This window comes from Narcine bancroftii, chromosome 2 (genome assembly GCF_036971445.1).
Source record: "Narcine bancroftii isolate sNarBan1 chromosome 2, sNarBan1.hap1, whole genome shotgun sequence".
NCBI lineage: Eukaryota > Metazoa > Chordata > Chondrichthyes > Torpediniformes > Narcinidae > Narcine > Narcine bancroftii.
Window position 1 is genome coordinate 201,340,237 of NC_091470.1, and position 17,253 is coordinate 201,357,489.

General features: G+C 42.8%; 1 protein-coding gene across 5 annotated transcripts in view; it reads right to left on the bottom strand.

Moving 5' to 3' along the window:
* Window positions 1-15,213, bottom strand: part of srrt (serrate RNA effector molecule homolog (Arabidopsis)) — a 113,006-nt gene extending 97,793 nt beyond the window's left edge. For 4 of the 5 annotated variants that reach the window (XM_069920110.1, XM_069920108.1, XM_069920109.1 and 1 more), the window contains exons 1-3: window positions 15,130-15,213; window positions 11,170-11,299; window positions 8,015-8,140 (exon numbers count right to left, since the gene is read on the bottom strand). In XM_069920110.1, coding sequence (XP_069776211.1) covers window positions 8,015-8,140; window positions 11,170-11,288 — 245 coding nt within the window. In that variant the 5' untranslated portion in view covers window positions 11,289-11,299; window positions 15,130-15,213. Of the gene's footprint in view, window positions 1-8,014; window positions 8,141-11,169; window positions 11,300-15,081 lie in introns of all 5 variants that reach the window. The other variant, XM_069920107.1, reaches the window with a different exon arrangement.
* Window positions 15,214-17,253: the final 2,040 nt, after the last annotated feature.

Below are 17,253 nucleotides of genomic sequence, written 5' to 3' on the forward strand. Positions count from 1 at the left end.
GCTTCCTAATTTGTCCTTCAAGTAGGATCTCAATTGGCAATATGCCAGCGCTGTATCTTGTGTTGTATTGTATTTATCTTTCATTTGTTCAAAGGATAATAATCTATTTCCTGAAAAACAATTTTCTATTCTTTTAATCCCTTTTTTCTCCCATTCTCTAAAGGAAAGGTTATCTATTGTAAAAGGGAGTAACTTATTTTGCGTCAATATTAGTTTTGGTAATTGATAATTTGTTTTATTTCTTTCTACATGAATCTTCTTCCAAATATTGAGTAGATGATGTAATACTGGAGAACTTCTATGTTGTACCAATTTTTCATCCCATTTATATATCTGTTCAGATATCTTTTCCCCTATTTTATCTAATTCTAATCTGGTCCAATCTGGCTTTTCCCTTGTTTGATAAAAATCTGATAGGTATCTTAATTGTGCGGCTCTATAATAATTTTTAAAGTTTGGCAGTTGTAAGCCTCCTTGTTTATACCATTCTGTTAATTTATCTAGTGCTATCCTCGGTTTCCCCCCTTTCCATAAAAATTTCCTTATTATTTTCTTTAACTCCTTGAAGAATTTCTCTGTCAGGTGTATTGGCAATGCCTGAAATAGGTATATTTCCTTGGAAAAATGTTCATTTTAGTACAGTTTATCATTCCTATTAGTGTTAGTGGTATATCTTTCCAATGCTCTAAATCGTCCTGTAATTTTTTCATTACTGGATAATAATTGAGTTTATATAGTTGGCCGAATTTTTATTTATTTGTACACCTAGGTATCTTATTGCTTGCATTTGCCATCTAAATGGTGATTCTTTCTTAAATTTTGAGAAATCCGCATTATTCATAGGCATTGCTTCACTTTTATTTACGTTGATCTTGTAACCCGACACTTCTCCATATTCCTTCAATTTCTTATATAATTCTTTTATTGATAGTTCTGGTTCTGTGAAGTATACTATAACATCATCCGCAAATAAACTGATTTTATATTCCTTGTCTTTTATTTTTATCCCTTTTATATTATTTTCTGTTCTTATCAATTCTGCTAGTGGTTTTATAGCTAACGCGAACAATAAAGGTGATAGTGGGCATCCCTGCCGTGTTGACCTGCTTAAGTTAAATTGCTTTGATACATATCCATTTACTGTCACTTTCGCCAATGGTCCCTTATATAATGCTTTAATCCAATTAATATATTTCTCTGGTAAACTGAATTTTTGTTGTACTTTGAATAAATAATTCCATTCTACTCTGTCAAAGGCCTTCTCTGCGTCTAAAGCAACTGCTACTGTTGGCGCTTTACTCCCTTCTACTGCATGAATTAAGTTAATAAATTTACAAATATTGTCTGTTGTGCATCTTTTTTTAATAAATCCAGTTTGGTCTAGATTTACCATTTTCGGTACATACTCTGTAGTCTGTTTGCTAATAGTTTAGCTATTATCTTATAATCTGTGTTAAGTAAAGATATTGGTCTATATGACGCTGGTGCGAGTGGATCTTTTCCTTGCTTTAGTATTACTGTAATTATTGCTGTTTTACATGAATCTGGTAAGGTTTGTGTTTTATCAATCTGGTTGATTACTTCCAGGAGGGGCGGAATTAATAAATCTTTAAATGTTTTATAGAATTCTATTGGGAATCCATCCTCTCCTGGTGTCTTATTATTTGGTAATTTTTTTATTATCTCTTGTATTTCTACTATTCCAAATGGCTCTGTTAATTTATTTTGTTCTTCTATTTGTAGTTTTTGAAGTTCAATTTTAGTTAGAAATTCATCTATTTTCCCTTCTTTCCCTTCGTTTTCAGTTTGGTATAATTGTTCATAGAATTCTCTAAAGTTTTCCTTGATCTCCTTTGGATAAAATGTGATTTGTTTGTCTTTTTTCCTTGATGCCAATACCATTTTCTTAGCTTGTTCTGTCTTAAGCTGCCATGCTAGAATTTTGTGCGTTTTTTCACCTAGTTCATAATATTTCTGTTTTGTCTTCATTATATTCTTCTCCACCTTATATGTTTGTAGTGTTTCATATTTTATTTTTTTATATGCCAATTCTCTTCTTTTAGTTGTATCTTCCTTCATTGCTAATTCTTTTTCTATATTTACTATTTCCCTTTCCAACTGCTCTGTTTCCTGATTATAGTCTTTTTTCATCTTGGTTACATAACTTATTATTTGCCCTCTAATGAATGCTTTCATTGCATCCCATAGTATAAACTTATCTTTCACTGATTTCGTATTTATTTCAAAATACATTTTAATTTGTCTTTCAATAAATTCTCTAAAATCCTGTCTTTTGAGTTACATGGGGCTTAATCTCCATCTATACATTTTTGGAGGGATGTCATAACATAACATAACAATTACAGCACGGAAACAGGCCATTAGGCCCTTCTAGTCCGCACCGAACCAAACACCCCTTTCTAATCCCACCTCCCTGCACAATGCCCATAACCCTCCATCTTCTTCTCATCCATATACCTGTCCAACCTTTTCTTAAATAATACAATTGACTCCGCCGCCACTATTTCTCCCGGAAGATCATTCCACACAGCTACCACTCTCTGAGTAAAGAAGTTCCCCCTCATGTTACCTCTAAACCTCTGCCCCTTAATTCTTAACTCATGTCCTCTTGTTTTCAACTCTCCTCCTCTTAACGGAAATAGTCTATCCACATCCATTCTGTCTATCCCTTTCATAATCTTAAATACTTCTATCAAATCCCCTCTCAACCTTCTACGCTCCAAAGAATAAAGACCCAATCTGTCCAATCTCTCCCCATACTCCAGATGCTTAAACCCAGGCAACATTCTGGTAAACCTTCTCTGCACTCTCTCCACTCTGTTTATATCCTTCCTATAATTAGGCGACCAGAACTGCACACAGAACTCCAAATTAGGCCGCACCAACGTCTTATACAATCTCAACATCACCTCCCAACTCCTATATTCCATGCAATGATTGATAAAGGCCAGCATACTAAAAGCCTTCTTCACCACCCTATTCACGTGAGTTTCTACCTTCAGGGAATGATGTACCGTTACTCCTAAATCTTTCTGCTCTTCTGTATTCCTCAATGCTCTCCCATTTACCACATATGTCCTATTCTGATTCTTCTTACCAAAATGAAGCACCTCACACTTATCAGCATTAAATTCCATCTGCCATTTTTCAGCCCACTTTTCTAAGCAGCCCAAATCCCTCTGCAATCCTTGAAAACCTTCTTCATTATCCACTATTCCACCTATCTTAGTATCGTCTGCATATTTACTAATCCAATTCACCACCCCATCATCTAGATCATTAATGTATATAACGAACAACAATGGGCCCAATACAGATCCTTGAGGCACACCACTGGTCACCGGCCTCCAACCTGACAGACAATTATCCACTACCACTCTCTGGCCTCTCCCTTTCAGCCAATGTTCAATCCATTTGACTATCTCAAAATTTATACCTAAACACTGCACCTTCCTAACTAACCTTCCATGTGGTACCTTATCGAAGGCCTTACTGAAGTCCATATAGACAACATCCACTGCGCTACCCTCATCCACATTCCTAGTCACCTCTTCAAAAAATTCAATCAGATTGGTCAAACATGACCTTCCTCCCACAAATCCATGTTGAGTGTTCCTGATCAGACCCTGTCTATCCAGGTGTTTATAAGTACTATCTCTAAGAATTTTCTCCATTAATTTACCTACCACGTCAAACTTACAGCCCGATAGTTGCCAGGCTTCCTCCTTGAACCCTTTTTAAATAACGGAACCACATGCGCAATGCGCCAATCCTCCGGCACTATCCCCATATCTAATGACATTTGAAAAATTACCGCCAGAGCCTCTGCTATTTCCTCCTTCACTTCTCTCAATGTCCTGGGGAAGATCCCGTCTGGTCCCGGAGTCTTATCCACCTTTATATTCTTCAAAAGCCTTAAAACTACACCTTTTGTAATCTCTATATTCCCCATATTTACCCAATTTGCTTTTTTTATCCCACATCTCCCAATATCCTTCTCCTTAGTGAATACCGAAGAAAAGAAACTGTTCAATATCTCCCCCATTTCTCTAGGTTCCACACACAGTTTTCCACTCTGATTTTCTAAGGGACCAATTTTGTCTCTAGCTTTCCTCTTACCATTAACATATTTGTAGAGCTCTTTTGGATTAGTTTTCACCCTGCTTGCCATAGTTTTCTCGTACCTTCTTTTAGCTTTCCTAATTCCTCTCTTAAGATTCCTCTTACATTCAATGTATCTTTCAAACATCTCCTTAACTCCATGCTTCTTATATCTAATGTACGCCTCCCTTTTTCTTCGAACCAAGTTTCCAATATTCCTTGAAAACCACGGCTCTCTCAAACCTTTTGCCCCTCCTTTTAACCTAACAGGAACATAAAGCTTTTGCACTCTCAAAATCTGATCTTTAAAAGACTTCCATCTCTCTACTACATCCTGCCCATAAAACAAATTGTCCCAATGCACACCCTGCAAGTCCTTTCGCATCTCCTCAAATCTAGCTTTTCCCCAATCAAAAACCTCAATCCTTGGCCCTGATTTCTCTCTTTCTATAATGACATCCTCTAACTTTATTGTCAATATTAAGGGTAAATGGTCCGATAATATTCTAGCTTTATATTCTGTTTTTCTTACTCTATCTTGCATACGAGCTGATAACAGAAATAGGTCTATTCTTGAGTATGTTTTATGTCTACCTGAATAATATGAATATTCCTTTTCCTTTGGGTGTTGTTTCCTCCATATATCCAATAGTTGCATTTCTTCCATCGATTTAATTATAAATTTGGTTACTTTGTTCTTTCTGTTAATTTTTTTCCCAGTTTTGTCCATATTTGAATCCAAATTCAGGTTGAAATCCCCTCCTATTAATATGTTCCCTTGCGTATCTGCTATCTTCAAAAAAATATCTTGCATAAACTTTTGATCTTCTTCGTTAGGTGAATATACATTGAGTAGATTCCAAAACTCCGAATATATCTGACATTTTATCATTACATATCTCCCTGCTGGATCTATTATTTCCTCTTCTATTTTAAATGGCACATTTTTACTAATTAATATAGCTACTCCTCTTGTTTTGAATTATACGATGCTGCTGTTACGTGTCCTACCCAATCTCTCTTTAATTTCTTGTGCTCCAATTCAGTTAAATGTGTTTCTTGCACAAATGCTATATCAATTTTTTTCTTTTTTGAGTAAATTTAGCAGTTTCTTCCTTTTAATTTGGTTATGTATTCCGTTAATATTTAAAGTCATATAGTTCAGCGTAGCCATTTTATACTTTGTTTATCTTCCCTTTCCGTTTCTCCATCATTACCTTTCCTTCTTATCCATTTCTGCTTTCTTGTTTTGAACACTTTATAAGACAACTTTTCTAAAACATCAAACATTTTCCCTATTCTCCTATTTAAAACTTCTTTTACCCCAATCTCCCTTCCCCTCCTGAGTTGTCCTGTATCCCTTGTCGGACAACCACATCTCCCCTCTCCATTTGGATTTGCGAATTCACTTGCAAACGTCAACTGATTTTGCAGTGAACGTAACTCCTCCCCACCCAGCCCCCCCAGTAAAGATTTCAATTTTCATATGTAACAAAGGTCACTCTTTTAATTCCCTCCTTATTCCCTCTATTCCATTTCCCTCCCTTATTAATTCTTGTCTATACTCTATATATTTTCCTCTAAATACGGATACATTCATGTATGCACACTATATATATACACACATATACCCCTTTACACACATACATATAGATCGTGGTCATTTTTACTCTTATTACATGTCTTCATCTCTCTGCTTGTTTTGTAGTTGTTCTGCAAATTTCCTTGCTTCCTCTGGATCCAAGAATAGTCTTTTTCCATAAGATCGTTTTCGCTGTATTGAACTCCTTCCTCTTCTTCAGGAGTTCAAAACTTATGTGTCTTTTTAGTTCGCAGTCTTTTGCACTCTCGTTACACGTCTTCATCTCTCAGTCTATTTTGTAATTGTTCTGCAAATCTTCGTGCTTCCTCTGGATCCGAGAATAGTCTGTTTTGCTGTCCTGGAATACATATTTTCAATACCGCTGGATGCTTGAGAATAAATTTATACCCTTTCTTCCATAAAATCGCCTTTGCTGTACTGAACTCCTTTCTCTTCTTCAGGAGTTCAAAACTTATATCTGGATAAATAAAGATTTTTCGCCCTTTGTACTCCAGTGGTTTGTTGTCCTCTCTTACTTTCTCCATTGTTTTCTCCAGTATCTTTTCTCTTGTAGTATATCTTAGAAATTTTACTAAAATAGATCTTGGCTTTTGTTGTGGTTGTGGTTTAAAGGCTAATGCTCTATGTGCTCTTTCTATATCCATTTCTTGCTGTAGTTCTGGAGATCCTAAGATCCTGGGGATCCAATCTTTTATAAACTCTCTCATATTCTTGCCTTCTTCATCTTCCTTGAGGCCCACTATCTTTATGTTATTTCTTCTGTTATAATTTTCCATTATATTTTCTGAGCTAACAGCTCTTGTGTCTCTTTAACTTTTTTATTAGATTCCTCTAATTTCTTTTTTAAGTCCTCTACCTCCATTTCTACTGCTGCTTCTCGTTCTTCCACCTTGTCCATTCTTTTTCCTATTTCTGATATGGTCATATCTATTTTATTCACTTTCTCTTCTGTACTGTTTATTCTTCTTCTTAAATCACTAAATTCTTGTGCTTGCCATTCTTTAAATGAATCCATGTATTCTTTAATAAGAGAAAGTATTTCCAGTGTCTTGCCTTTCCCTTCTTCTTCCATTTCACTGTACTCTTCCTCTTCCTCTTCTTCTTCCTCTGGGTTGGCCATCTGTTGTTTCTTTGTTGTCTTTTTCTTCTCTTCTTTCTTGTTTTCGTTGTCTTCTATGTTCTCCTCTTGCTGTTGCTGTTCTGCAGCTGTCATTGCCGGATGTGGAGATCGACTCCCCAGCTGGTCGCCCCTCCCGTCGGTGTGTTTTTTTGCATGCGCATCGCGCATGCGCGAGGAGTCGCACATGTGCGTTTGCGCACTTTTACTCGGCTCAGCGAGCCATTTTTGTAGTCCACTTTCTACCGACCTGAGGGAGCGGGTTTCTCTCTCCACCGCGGGCCTCTTTGAACAGGTAAGGCCTTCTCCTTCTTCTTCCGTTGTCTTCTCTTCCTCTCTTCTTACCGTTGGTTTTGATTTTTCTTTTTTCGTCGCCATCTTTTTTCCACCTTTATATTCACTTTACTTTAATTTTTATTTTTGTGCCTTTGTGCTTTCGTTTATTTTTTTCAACTTTTCTGGAGAGGGCTGGAGTTCACCGTCCGGCCACTACTCCATCACGTGACTCCTCTCAGTGACAACATTGTCTGACGGGTTTAATGTATCTTAGATTCTGAACTTTAAATGAATGGAAGGGGAGGTAGGGAGGGTGGAATGGGAAGAGGGAGGGGGGGGGAGAAAACGACACTGTATATATTTGAAAAGGAAAATGTATGTATCTTGATCAATGTGGTTTATCGTGTAAAAAATTAAAAAATTTTTAAAAAAATTACTGGAGTGCTGCCGAAAATCAATGGACAGTTCTCAGCAGGAACACTGGGGGACAGTGAGAAAAGACATAAAAGTATTCCAGGATCAGGGTCTCCAATTACAAGGAAAAGTTCTGAATATTCAAACTATTCTTTTTGTCAGGGGTACAAACAATGGGCAGCTGGAAGAACTCAGTGGTTCAGGCAACATCCATGCACAGAAACGGTCCGTTGACACTTCGGTTCAACACCCTTTATCAAGGCATTGGCGGGCCATTTTTGCGTATGGATGCTGCCTGATTTGCAGAGTTCCTTCAGCAAGATTTCAGCAGCTGCAGTTTCTTTTGGCGTTTCGTTAGTAAAGAGGTGGTGGGAGGTTCTCGTAAAATCTGAGTGATAAGCTTAGGGCTTGAAGTATAACTGATCTACAGAGGACACGTACAGTGGGCCATAAAATGCTCACTCCACAACTCCAGTACTCACCATTCCCGGCGCACTCGCTTCTGGGGTGGGCTGAGGTCGTGTCGCGGAGGGGAGAAACGCTCCCTTCTCCCTCGGTCGTAGTCACGGTACTCTCGACTTCGCCGCTCTCTCCCCCTGTCCCACTCCCTGCAAGGCAAGGCAAGGCTCAGAACAGTGCAGAGCACAATCCAGTAACAGATGAAGCATGCCCTCACCTCACTGAACTCTGGCACCAACAGCACGCAGCCTGGGCACCGCATTAGTGTGAAGACGATGGGGCAGATCAAGGAAGCTATGTTTGATCAGTCCAAAGCCCAGTGTTTAATATCTAAACCCCACTCCACAAAGTCCAAGGGTCTGCCTACCAGGCATATGCAAGAAGTGTGATTCATTCCCTGGTTGAATCTCACTATATCCCCCAAAACTACAAAGGGTCACATGCATCCCTGGAAAACACAGGCCACTTTCCATGTGTTGGGAGCCACCTCCCAGTCTAGCCAGACATTGATGGTGAAATTCATCATTATTTTCAGTGTACCACCACTGCCTTGGGTCAACTGGGGAAATGGGTGCTTGAATCAAGACCTCAAGCATAAAGCTCATGGTCTATGAGGAGGCAGTAACCCCTGGCCTTCTAAGAATGGAACTAGAACCATAGAACACCACAGCACAGAAAACAGACCATTCAGCCCCTCTAGTCTGTGCAGAAACATCATTCCACTAGTCCCACTGACCTGCACCCATTCTATAACCCTCCAATCCTCTCCCATCCATGTATCTATCCAATTTATTCTTAAAAATTAAGTGTGAGCCCACATTTACCACATTAGATGGCAGCTCGTTCCACACTCCCATCACTGAGTAAAGAGGTTCTTCCTAATGTTCCCCTAAACCTTTCCCCCCGCCGAAAGCCATGTATTTATCTCTCCAAACCTAAGAGTCTCTTCGCATTTATTCCTCATAATTCTATAAACCTCTATCAAATCTCCCCTCATTCTTCTTCGTTCTAAGGAATAAAGTCCCAAACTGTTTAATCTTTCCCTGTTACTCAACTCCTGAACACCTGGCAACATCCTAATAAATCTTCTCTGTACTCCTTCCTATAGTTTGGCGACCAGAACTGCACACAATACGCCAAATTTGGCTTTAAAAATGTCTTGTATAACCTCACCATAACATCCCAACTCCTGTACTCAATACTTTGATTTATAAAGACCAAGATAACAAAAGCTTTCTTTACAACCCAATCTACCTGTGTCGCCACTTTCAAGGAATTATATATCTGCGTTCCCAGATCCCTTTGTTCCGCATGGTCTACGTGGAGGTAGTAATCCTGGCCTTCTAAGAATAGAACTACTTCAAGGCACTAGCGATATCCACTAGGAGTATAAACAAACCAAGAGCTGCGTCCGTTCCCAGGTTAATAACTCCAACATTGTATGGGCGACACAGCTGGCATAGCGATTAATGCAATATCTTTACAACACCAGCAATTCAAATCCTGCACTATAAGGAGTTTGTACCTTCTCCCCGTATCTACGTGGATTTTCCCTTGGGGCTTCGATTTCCTCCCACCGTTCAAAAATGTACCGGGGGTGTAGATTAATTGGGTGCAATTGAGCGGTTCGGGTTCGTGGGCCAAAATGGTCTGTACTGTGCTGTATGTCTAAATTTATTTATTTTTTTTAAATCCAATGTCTTAATTTCAGTAAGGTCGCTCCATTTATCAGGTCTCGTCATTCACGAGCACGCCACCAGACACTATTGAAAGATCTCAGGATATAGAAGTAGGCCCAATGATTCTGCTCCGTCATTCTAATCATTCTGACCCATCCTCCCACTCAGTCCCACTTCCGGATTTCCCTCCATAACCCTTGATGCCTCGACTGAGTTCTCCTTGTCCGAAATGCATGGGACCAGAAGTGTTTCAGATTTTGGATTTTTTTGGACTTTGGAATACTGAGTAGCACAGTAGCATCAGCAGAATCCCTGTATCATCTGTTAAACAACAAATGGCAGGGTTTCAGTCTCCACTACGATACTGCTTTTTCATCAAAAGGTTACAGAACACCGTATTTTTTTTCTATGCAATAATGTTACATTCATACATGTAATTTTAGGTGGAGATGAATTCAAGATTTTACATGAAAATAATGGTTTGTATTTACTTTGATTCAGCATCATTTTGACTATTTCACCATTAATCATTTTTCAACAATACCACAGAGAATAAGCAAAAAAAAACAGTGGCCTGGCAGTGGCGATGGCCCAAATAGAGCCTCACGTGGGCAAGTGAGGTCAGGTGTGGAATTTTCCACCCATGACGCTGTGTCTGCGCTCAAAAGGTTTCGGATTTTGCAGGATTCCGGATAAGTGGTACTCAACCTACACCTGTCAATCTCTGCCTTAAACACATCCAACGATCTTGCTTCCTCAGCCATCTGTGGCAACAAATTCCAGACTCATGACCCTCTGACCATAGAAACTTCTCGTCACCTGTTCTAAATCAACATTCTTTTATCCCTGAAGTTGTGCCCTCGTCTTTGAATCCCCTACCATGGGAAACATCCTTGCCACTTCCACGCTGTCCAGGCCTTTCAGCATTCAAAATGCCTCTGTTCCACCCCCATCCTTCTGTACTCCAACGAGTCCAGTCCAAGAGCCAACAATCATTCCTCATATCCTAACTCTTTCATTCCTGCTATCATTCTAGTAAATCCTCTCTGAACACTCTCTATACCAGCACATCCTTTCTCAATTAAGGTGTCTAAAACTGTACACAGTACTCCAAGTGAGGTCTCCCCAGTGCTTTATAGAGCCTCAATATTACATCCCTGCTCTGAGATGCTATTCCTCCAGCAATGAATGCCAACATTCAAGTATCTTTGAAAAAAATGCCTCACCCCATGAATTCCCAGGAATCCCTGGCCCATTTCCACTGACGGTGGAGAAGGAGAGGTCAGGATGGCACAGAGAACCTTGAGCCCACAAAACACATGGAAGCCCAACATAAATGATGCGTGACACACCTACCAGCCAGCCCCATCAGACACTTCCAAACCTATCTGTGAAAGTGCTCACATTAGCCTGATTGGTCACCTCAGAGCTGGAATGGAAACAACCCATCCTTCATTCTGAGGGTGGCTCAGGGAAGTGGAGGAAAATCCCACCCTAACCTGTCATTCCAGTCATCTCGCCGCCTGTCGTCCCTCTCCCGGGACCTATCGTAGTCACTCCTTTCTCGTCGAAATTTATCTCTGCGTCGCCTGTCATATTCGTCGTCACTGTCGCCCATAGCTCATAGATCTATGTTAAATGAAAGACAGTAATGTCAGGCAGTGGGTCCTGTACTGCAGGAGGGCCGATGATGCCCTAGGGTTACTGTGGGGTGACATAGTGAGGAGTAATGTTATACTCAGATAAGGAAGATGCTGGGACTGTTGCCCTCAGAAGAGAAATTTAATAGCAGGATTCAAAAATAAATGCTTGGATTGAGTAAATAAAAAATGTTTTTTTCCTCTAGTGGCTGGAGGTTCAGTGAAGACTGCAAATGGATTCAGCAAGAAAAAAAAAGGACAGTGAAACATGAAAGTCTGCAAACAATGTGATTGTAGTAAAATCACAGAAACACTGGAACACAGGAACTCTGCCGGTCCCACAGCATCCAAAAGGGGTAAAGATATAAAACCGATGTTTCAGGCCTGAATCTTTCTAAAAAGCAGGCAGGCATCTGGATTAAAAGGAAAGAAAATGCAGGGTGAGGAGTACTCCTGGACTCTACGCCTCCCACTGGCCGTATTTCCCTTCTCTCCAGCCTTTAATTCAGCTACTTTTTGCTTATACCTTGAAGGATTCAGGCCTGAAACATCCGACTTTACCCCCCCCCCCCCCCATGGACACTGCAAGACTGGCAGAGTTCCTCCAGCATTTCTGTTTCTACAGAATTTAAATTTCAATTTTAGACATGCTACATGGTAAAAGGCCCTTCCAGTCCACGAGCCTGTGCCACCCAGTTTACACCCAATTAACCTACAATATCCCCCACCCCCACCCCGTACATTTTGAACGGTGGGAGGAATCCGGAGCCCCCAGGGAAAACCCACGCAGACAGAGGAAGAAAGTACAAACTCCTTACAGAAGAGTAGGCAATTCAACTAAAAGCCTATTTCACTGATGTTTACCTCCAATAATATATTTTGCCCAATAACCTTCGATTCCTTCAACATCCATACTTCATTTGATTGGTTTCAAATGAATTCCATCATTGAACGTCCATAGCCCTCCGGGAGAGACCATTCTTGAGATCCATCTGAGAAAAGAGATTTCTTCTCTCAGTTCTAAATGGTCTTCCCCTTATTCTGAGACTGTACCTCTTCAGACAGGAGAATCATCCTACTTATACCACAAAGAACTGGGGACACTTCAATGAGATCACTTCTTATTCCTTTAGCTTCCTCTCTCCTAAGGCCAGACCCACCAGTCCAGAAACCAGTCAAATGCATCTTTGCTGCATTCCCTCGAAAGAAGGTAAACTCAATTTCAGGAAAGCAGGCTAAAACTGAATACACTATTCTCAGAGAGGTCTCCACCAGGCACTATTCAAGTGTAGTTACATTTCTCCACAGTGAATTTATACTCAGACAGCATGGAAACAGACCATTTCACTACCACGGACATAATCACTAGTGAGCGTCCATCTGTATTAATCCCATAATCAAAAGCACTTTGTCCCATCCAAGCCAATCCAGATAGGTTCAAGGTCCTTGCTTCCCCCACTCCCTCAGGTACTCCCCACTCTGGGTGAAGGAGGTCCCCTCCAAATCTCATTCACACCCACCCCCACCCCTCATACCTTGTAGATTTAACTAACTCCAATGAGGGAAATAGATTCCTCCAGTCTACGCTATCTGAATTCCTCCATTTCAGTCATGACCCATTTCAGCATCCTCTGCTCCATGGAGCAGAGACCTGTCACCAGAATGTAGTACAAGGAAACAATGTGGAGGTCATTTAAGCCTGTCATCCAAAGGTTCTGATGGCCAACCCTGTCCCAGACCCACTGCCCTGTTCTCTGGCTAAAGAAATTTTTCAGCATCTCTGTTCTAAGTGGACACCTTTCAATCCTGAAGTTGTGCCCTCTTGCCCTAGACTCTCCCACCATGGGAAACAACCTTCTACATCACGATTAGAGTAGGGGTGGCACGGTGAGCGTAACAGCTGTAGCGATCGACTCCGGGGTTCAAATCCTGTGTTGTCTGTAAGGAGTATGTGCATTCTCCCTGTGTCTGCATGGGTTTTCCGCGGGGACTCTGATTTTCTCCCACTGTTCAAAACACATTCCAGGGTTGTAGGTCAATTGGGCGGCCCAGGCTGTGGGCCGAAAAGGCCTGTTACCGTGCTATATGTCTACATTTTTTTTAATTAAACCGATTCTGTCCACGCCTTTCAACTTTTGTGTGGATCTTCAAGTGGCCACCCATTCAGGTTCCCCGCCCCAATCCCTTGCTAACATATCTGTAAACAGTCTCATGCACTGCCAGACTGAGACCCCCCTCCCCAGCAAATTGGAGGAACACCTCATCTGCTGTCTGGGCACCCTCCAAACTGGATGGCATTAACATCGACTTCTCCAGTTTCTGTGAAACATCCCCCCCTCTTCTTCCCCTGTCGCCTTTCTCCCAGCACTGTCTGTCATTCCCCTCTCCCCCCGCCCGCCCCCCATTCTCCTTTCACAGCCAAAATGAATTCTGACCTCTCTTCTTATTGTATACAATTAATTTTTCTTTGTTGGTCTGGACTCCTCCCCCAGCCATTCGTCCCCTTTCTCTTTTCAATCTCCAGTCTGAGATTTCCTGCCTCGAGGAAGGGCTCAGGCCAAAAACATTGGTAATATACCTTTACCTCCTCTGGATGCTGCGAGACTGGCTAGGTTCCTCCAAAATTTCTGTGTATTTATTGTTGTCCGGTCACTCATCTGAGAGCTACCGGTACCATGTAATCCAGTACTACCCGTTGCACGCTCAGTGACAAAACTGGCTCCCCCACCAGGCTTGCCTGGTGCAGAGGGTGGCTAGACACCCTGCAGGATAAAACACAAGACCCGTTAAAGGGCAGACGAACCCTCTCGTAGGGTCAAACGGCCATCCATGAGGCGCGGAATGGGCATCCCTTGCATTGAACGTTGGTCTGGACCCCCCCCATCCCTCTCGGACATCACCGTGCCATTGGATCTGGGAGGGGATGTCGAGAGGGTGGGCCTGGACCTGGGAACCCTCTCCCCCACCTAAAATTCATTCCTGCACACGTTGCTCCTTTCTGAGGAGTGGGGAATCCTCAAATCAAACCGATTGAAGGGAATGATCATCGCCCTTGTGGGACAGAGAACCAGAAGAGTATTGACTACAAAGTCTGCAGACTTTGGCATTTCACCCTGCTTAACCAAGGAAGGCTTACAGTAAGATCGAGAGAGCGCAGAGAAGATTTACTAGGGATGTTGCAGGGGCTACAGGGAAAGGTGAAACAGGTTGGGACTTTCTTCCTTGGAGTGAAGAAGAATGAGGTTTACACAATTATGAAGGATTTAGACAGAGTAGATGCCAAAAGCTTTTTCCATTTAGATTGGTGGAGGGGAGGTAAATACGAGGGGTCACAGATTTATGTTGAACGGGGGAAGGGATTTGGGTGGGAGGAGAAGGTTGGGGGAGGAACTCCTTCACAGAGGGGTTGTAGGGGGAAACGAGCCGCCTGGGGTGAATGCGGGCTTTCAGAATAAATTGGGTGGGCAAGGCCGAGCAGGGTCATGTATGGGCAGCAGGACGACGGCCTGCACAGACGAGAGGGGCCGACTGGCCTGCTTCCCGGCCCACGTGTCGAACGCGGCCAACAGGGCCCGGCACCAGGAACTGGAGACATAATCAATTGCTGCTCAACCCCTTTAAAGGGCGAGGGTCCGCGGAGCTGGGACCCCACTCCAGGCCGCGTCCGAAGCCTGGGCAGCGGCGGCCCCTCCCCCGCAGGCCCAGCTTTTTAAAAAGGTAAACGGGGCGGCTCATCGAGAACGCGGTGCAACCCCCACCCCACCCACCCACCGACCGACGACCACCTCCCCGGGGCCGGCAGGAGACAGGGGAGCCGACCTCTCGATGCCGCCGATCCCACCGTCCTTCCGTCCGTCCGAGGCGTGCTGTGGCAGCGGCAAGAGCGAACCCCCTAGTCCTTGTGCTTCCTGGGGACGTCCGCGGCAGCGCCACCGTGTGCCTGGAGGCTGCAACCTCCCTGTGTTCTGTCCAGGCTCAAACAGTTTCACCTGGTGAGCACACACCATGGTCCAGGGAAACACACTTTCACTTGGTTGTGAACACACACCATGGTCTAGGGAAACACAGTTTGACCTGGTTGTGTACATACACCATGGGCCAGAAAAACAGTTTCACCTGGTTGTGAACACACACCATGGTCCAGAGAAACACAGTTTGACCTGGTTGTGTACACACACCATGATCCAGAGAAACAGTGCTTCACCTGGTTGTGAACACACACCATGGTCCAGGGAAACACAGTTTCAGCTGGTTGTGAACACACACCATGGTCCAGGGAAACACAGTTTCACCTGGTTGTGAACACACACCATGTTCAAGAGAAACAGTGCTTCACCTGGTTGTGTACACACACCATGGTCCAGAGAAACACAGTTTCACATGGTTGTGAAAACACACCATGGTCCAGAGAAACACAGTTACACCTGATTGTGAACACACACCATGGTCCAGGGAAACATAGTTTCACCTGGTTGTGAACACACACCATGGTCCAGGGAAACACAGTTTCAGATAGTTGTGAACACACACCATGGTCCAGGGAAACACAGTTTCAGCTGGTTGTGAACACACACCATGGTCCAGGGAAACACAGTTTCACCTGGTTGTGTACACACACCATGATCCAGAGAAACAGTGCTTCACCTGGTTGTGAACACACACCATGGTCCAGGAAAACACAGTTTCACTTGGTTGTGAACACACACCATGGTCCAGGGAAACACAGTTTCACTTGGTTGTGAACACACACCATAGTCCAGAGAAACACAGTTTCATCTGGATGTGTACACACAACATGGTCCAGAGAAACAGTGCTTCACCTGGTTGTGTACACACACCATGGTCCAGAGAAACACAGTTTCACATGGTTGTGAACACACACCATCGTCCAGAGAATCACAGTTTCACCTGGATGTGTACACACACCATGATCCAGAGAAACAGTGCTTTACCTGGTTGTGTACACACACCATGGACCAGAGAAACACAGTTTCACCTGGTTGTGAACACACACCATGGTCCAGGGAAACACAGTTTCACTTGGTTGTGAACAGACACCATAGTCCAGAGAAACACAGTTTCACCTGGATGTGTGCACACAACATGGTCCAGAGAAACAGTGCTTCACCTGGTTGTGTACACACACCATGGTCCAGAGAAACACAGTTTCACATGTTTGTGAACACACACCATCGTCCAGAGAATCACAGTTTCACCTGGATGTGTACACACACCATGATCCAGAGAAACAGTGCTTTACCTGGTTGTGTACACACACCATGGTCCAGAGAAACACAGTTTCACCTGGTTGTGAACACACACCATGGTCCAGGGAAACATAGTTTCACCTGGTTGTGTACATTCACCATGGCCCAGAAAAACAGTTTCACCTGGTTGTGAACACACACCATGGTCCAGTGAAACACAGTTTCACTTGGTTGTGAACACACACCATGGTCCAGTGAAACACAGTTTCACCTGGTTGTGAACACACACCATGGTCCGGAGAAACACAGTTTGACCTGGTTGTGCACATACACCATGGTCCAGGGAAACACAGTTTCACCTGGTTGTGAACACACACCATGGTCCAGAGAAACACAGTTTGACCTGGTTGTGTACATACACCATGGTCCAGAAAAACAGTTTCATCTGGTTGTGTACACACACCATGGTCCATAGAATCACAGTTTCACCTGGATGTGTACACACACCATGATCCAGTGAAACAGAGTTTCACTTGGTTCTGAACACACACCATGGTCCCGGGAAACACAGTTTCACCTGGTTGTGTACATTCACCATGGCACAGAAAAACAGTTTCACCTGGTTGTGAACACACACCATGATCCAGAGAAACAGTGCTTTACCTGGTTGTGTACACACACCATGGTCCAGAGAAACACAGTTTCACCTGGTTGTGAACACACACCATGGTCCAGG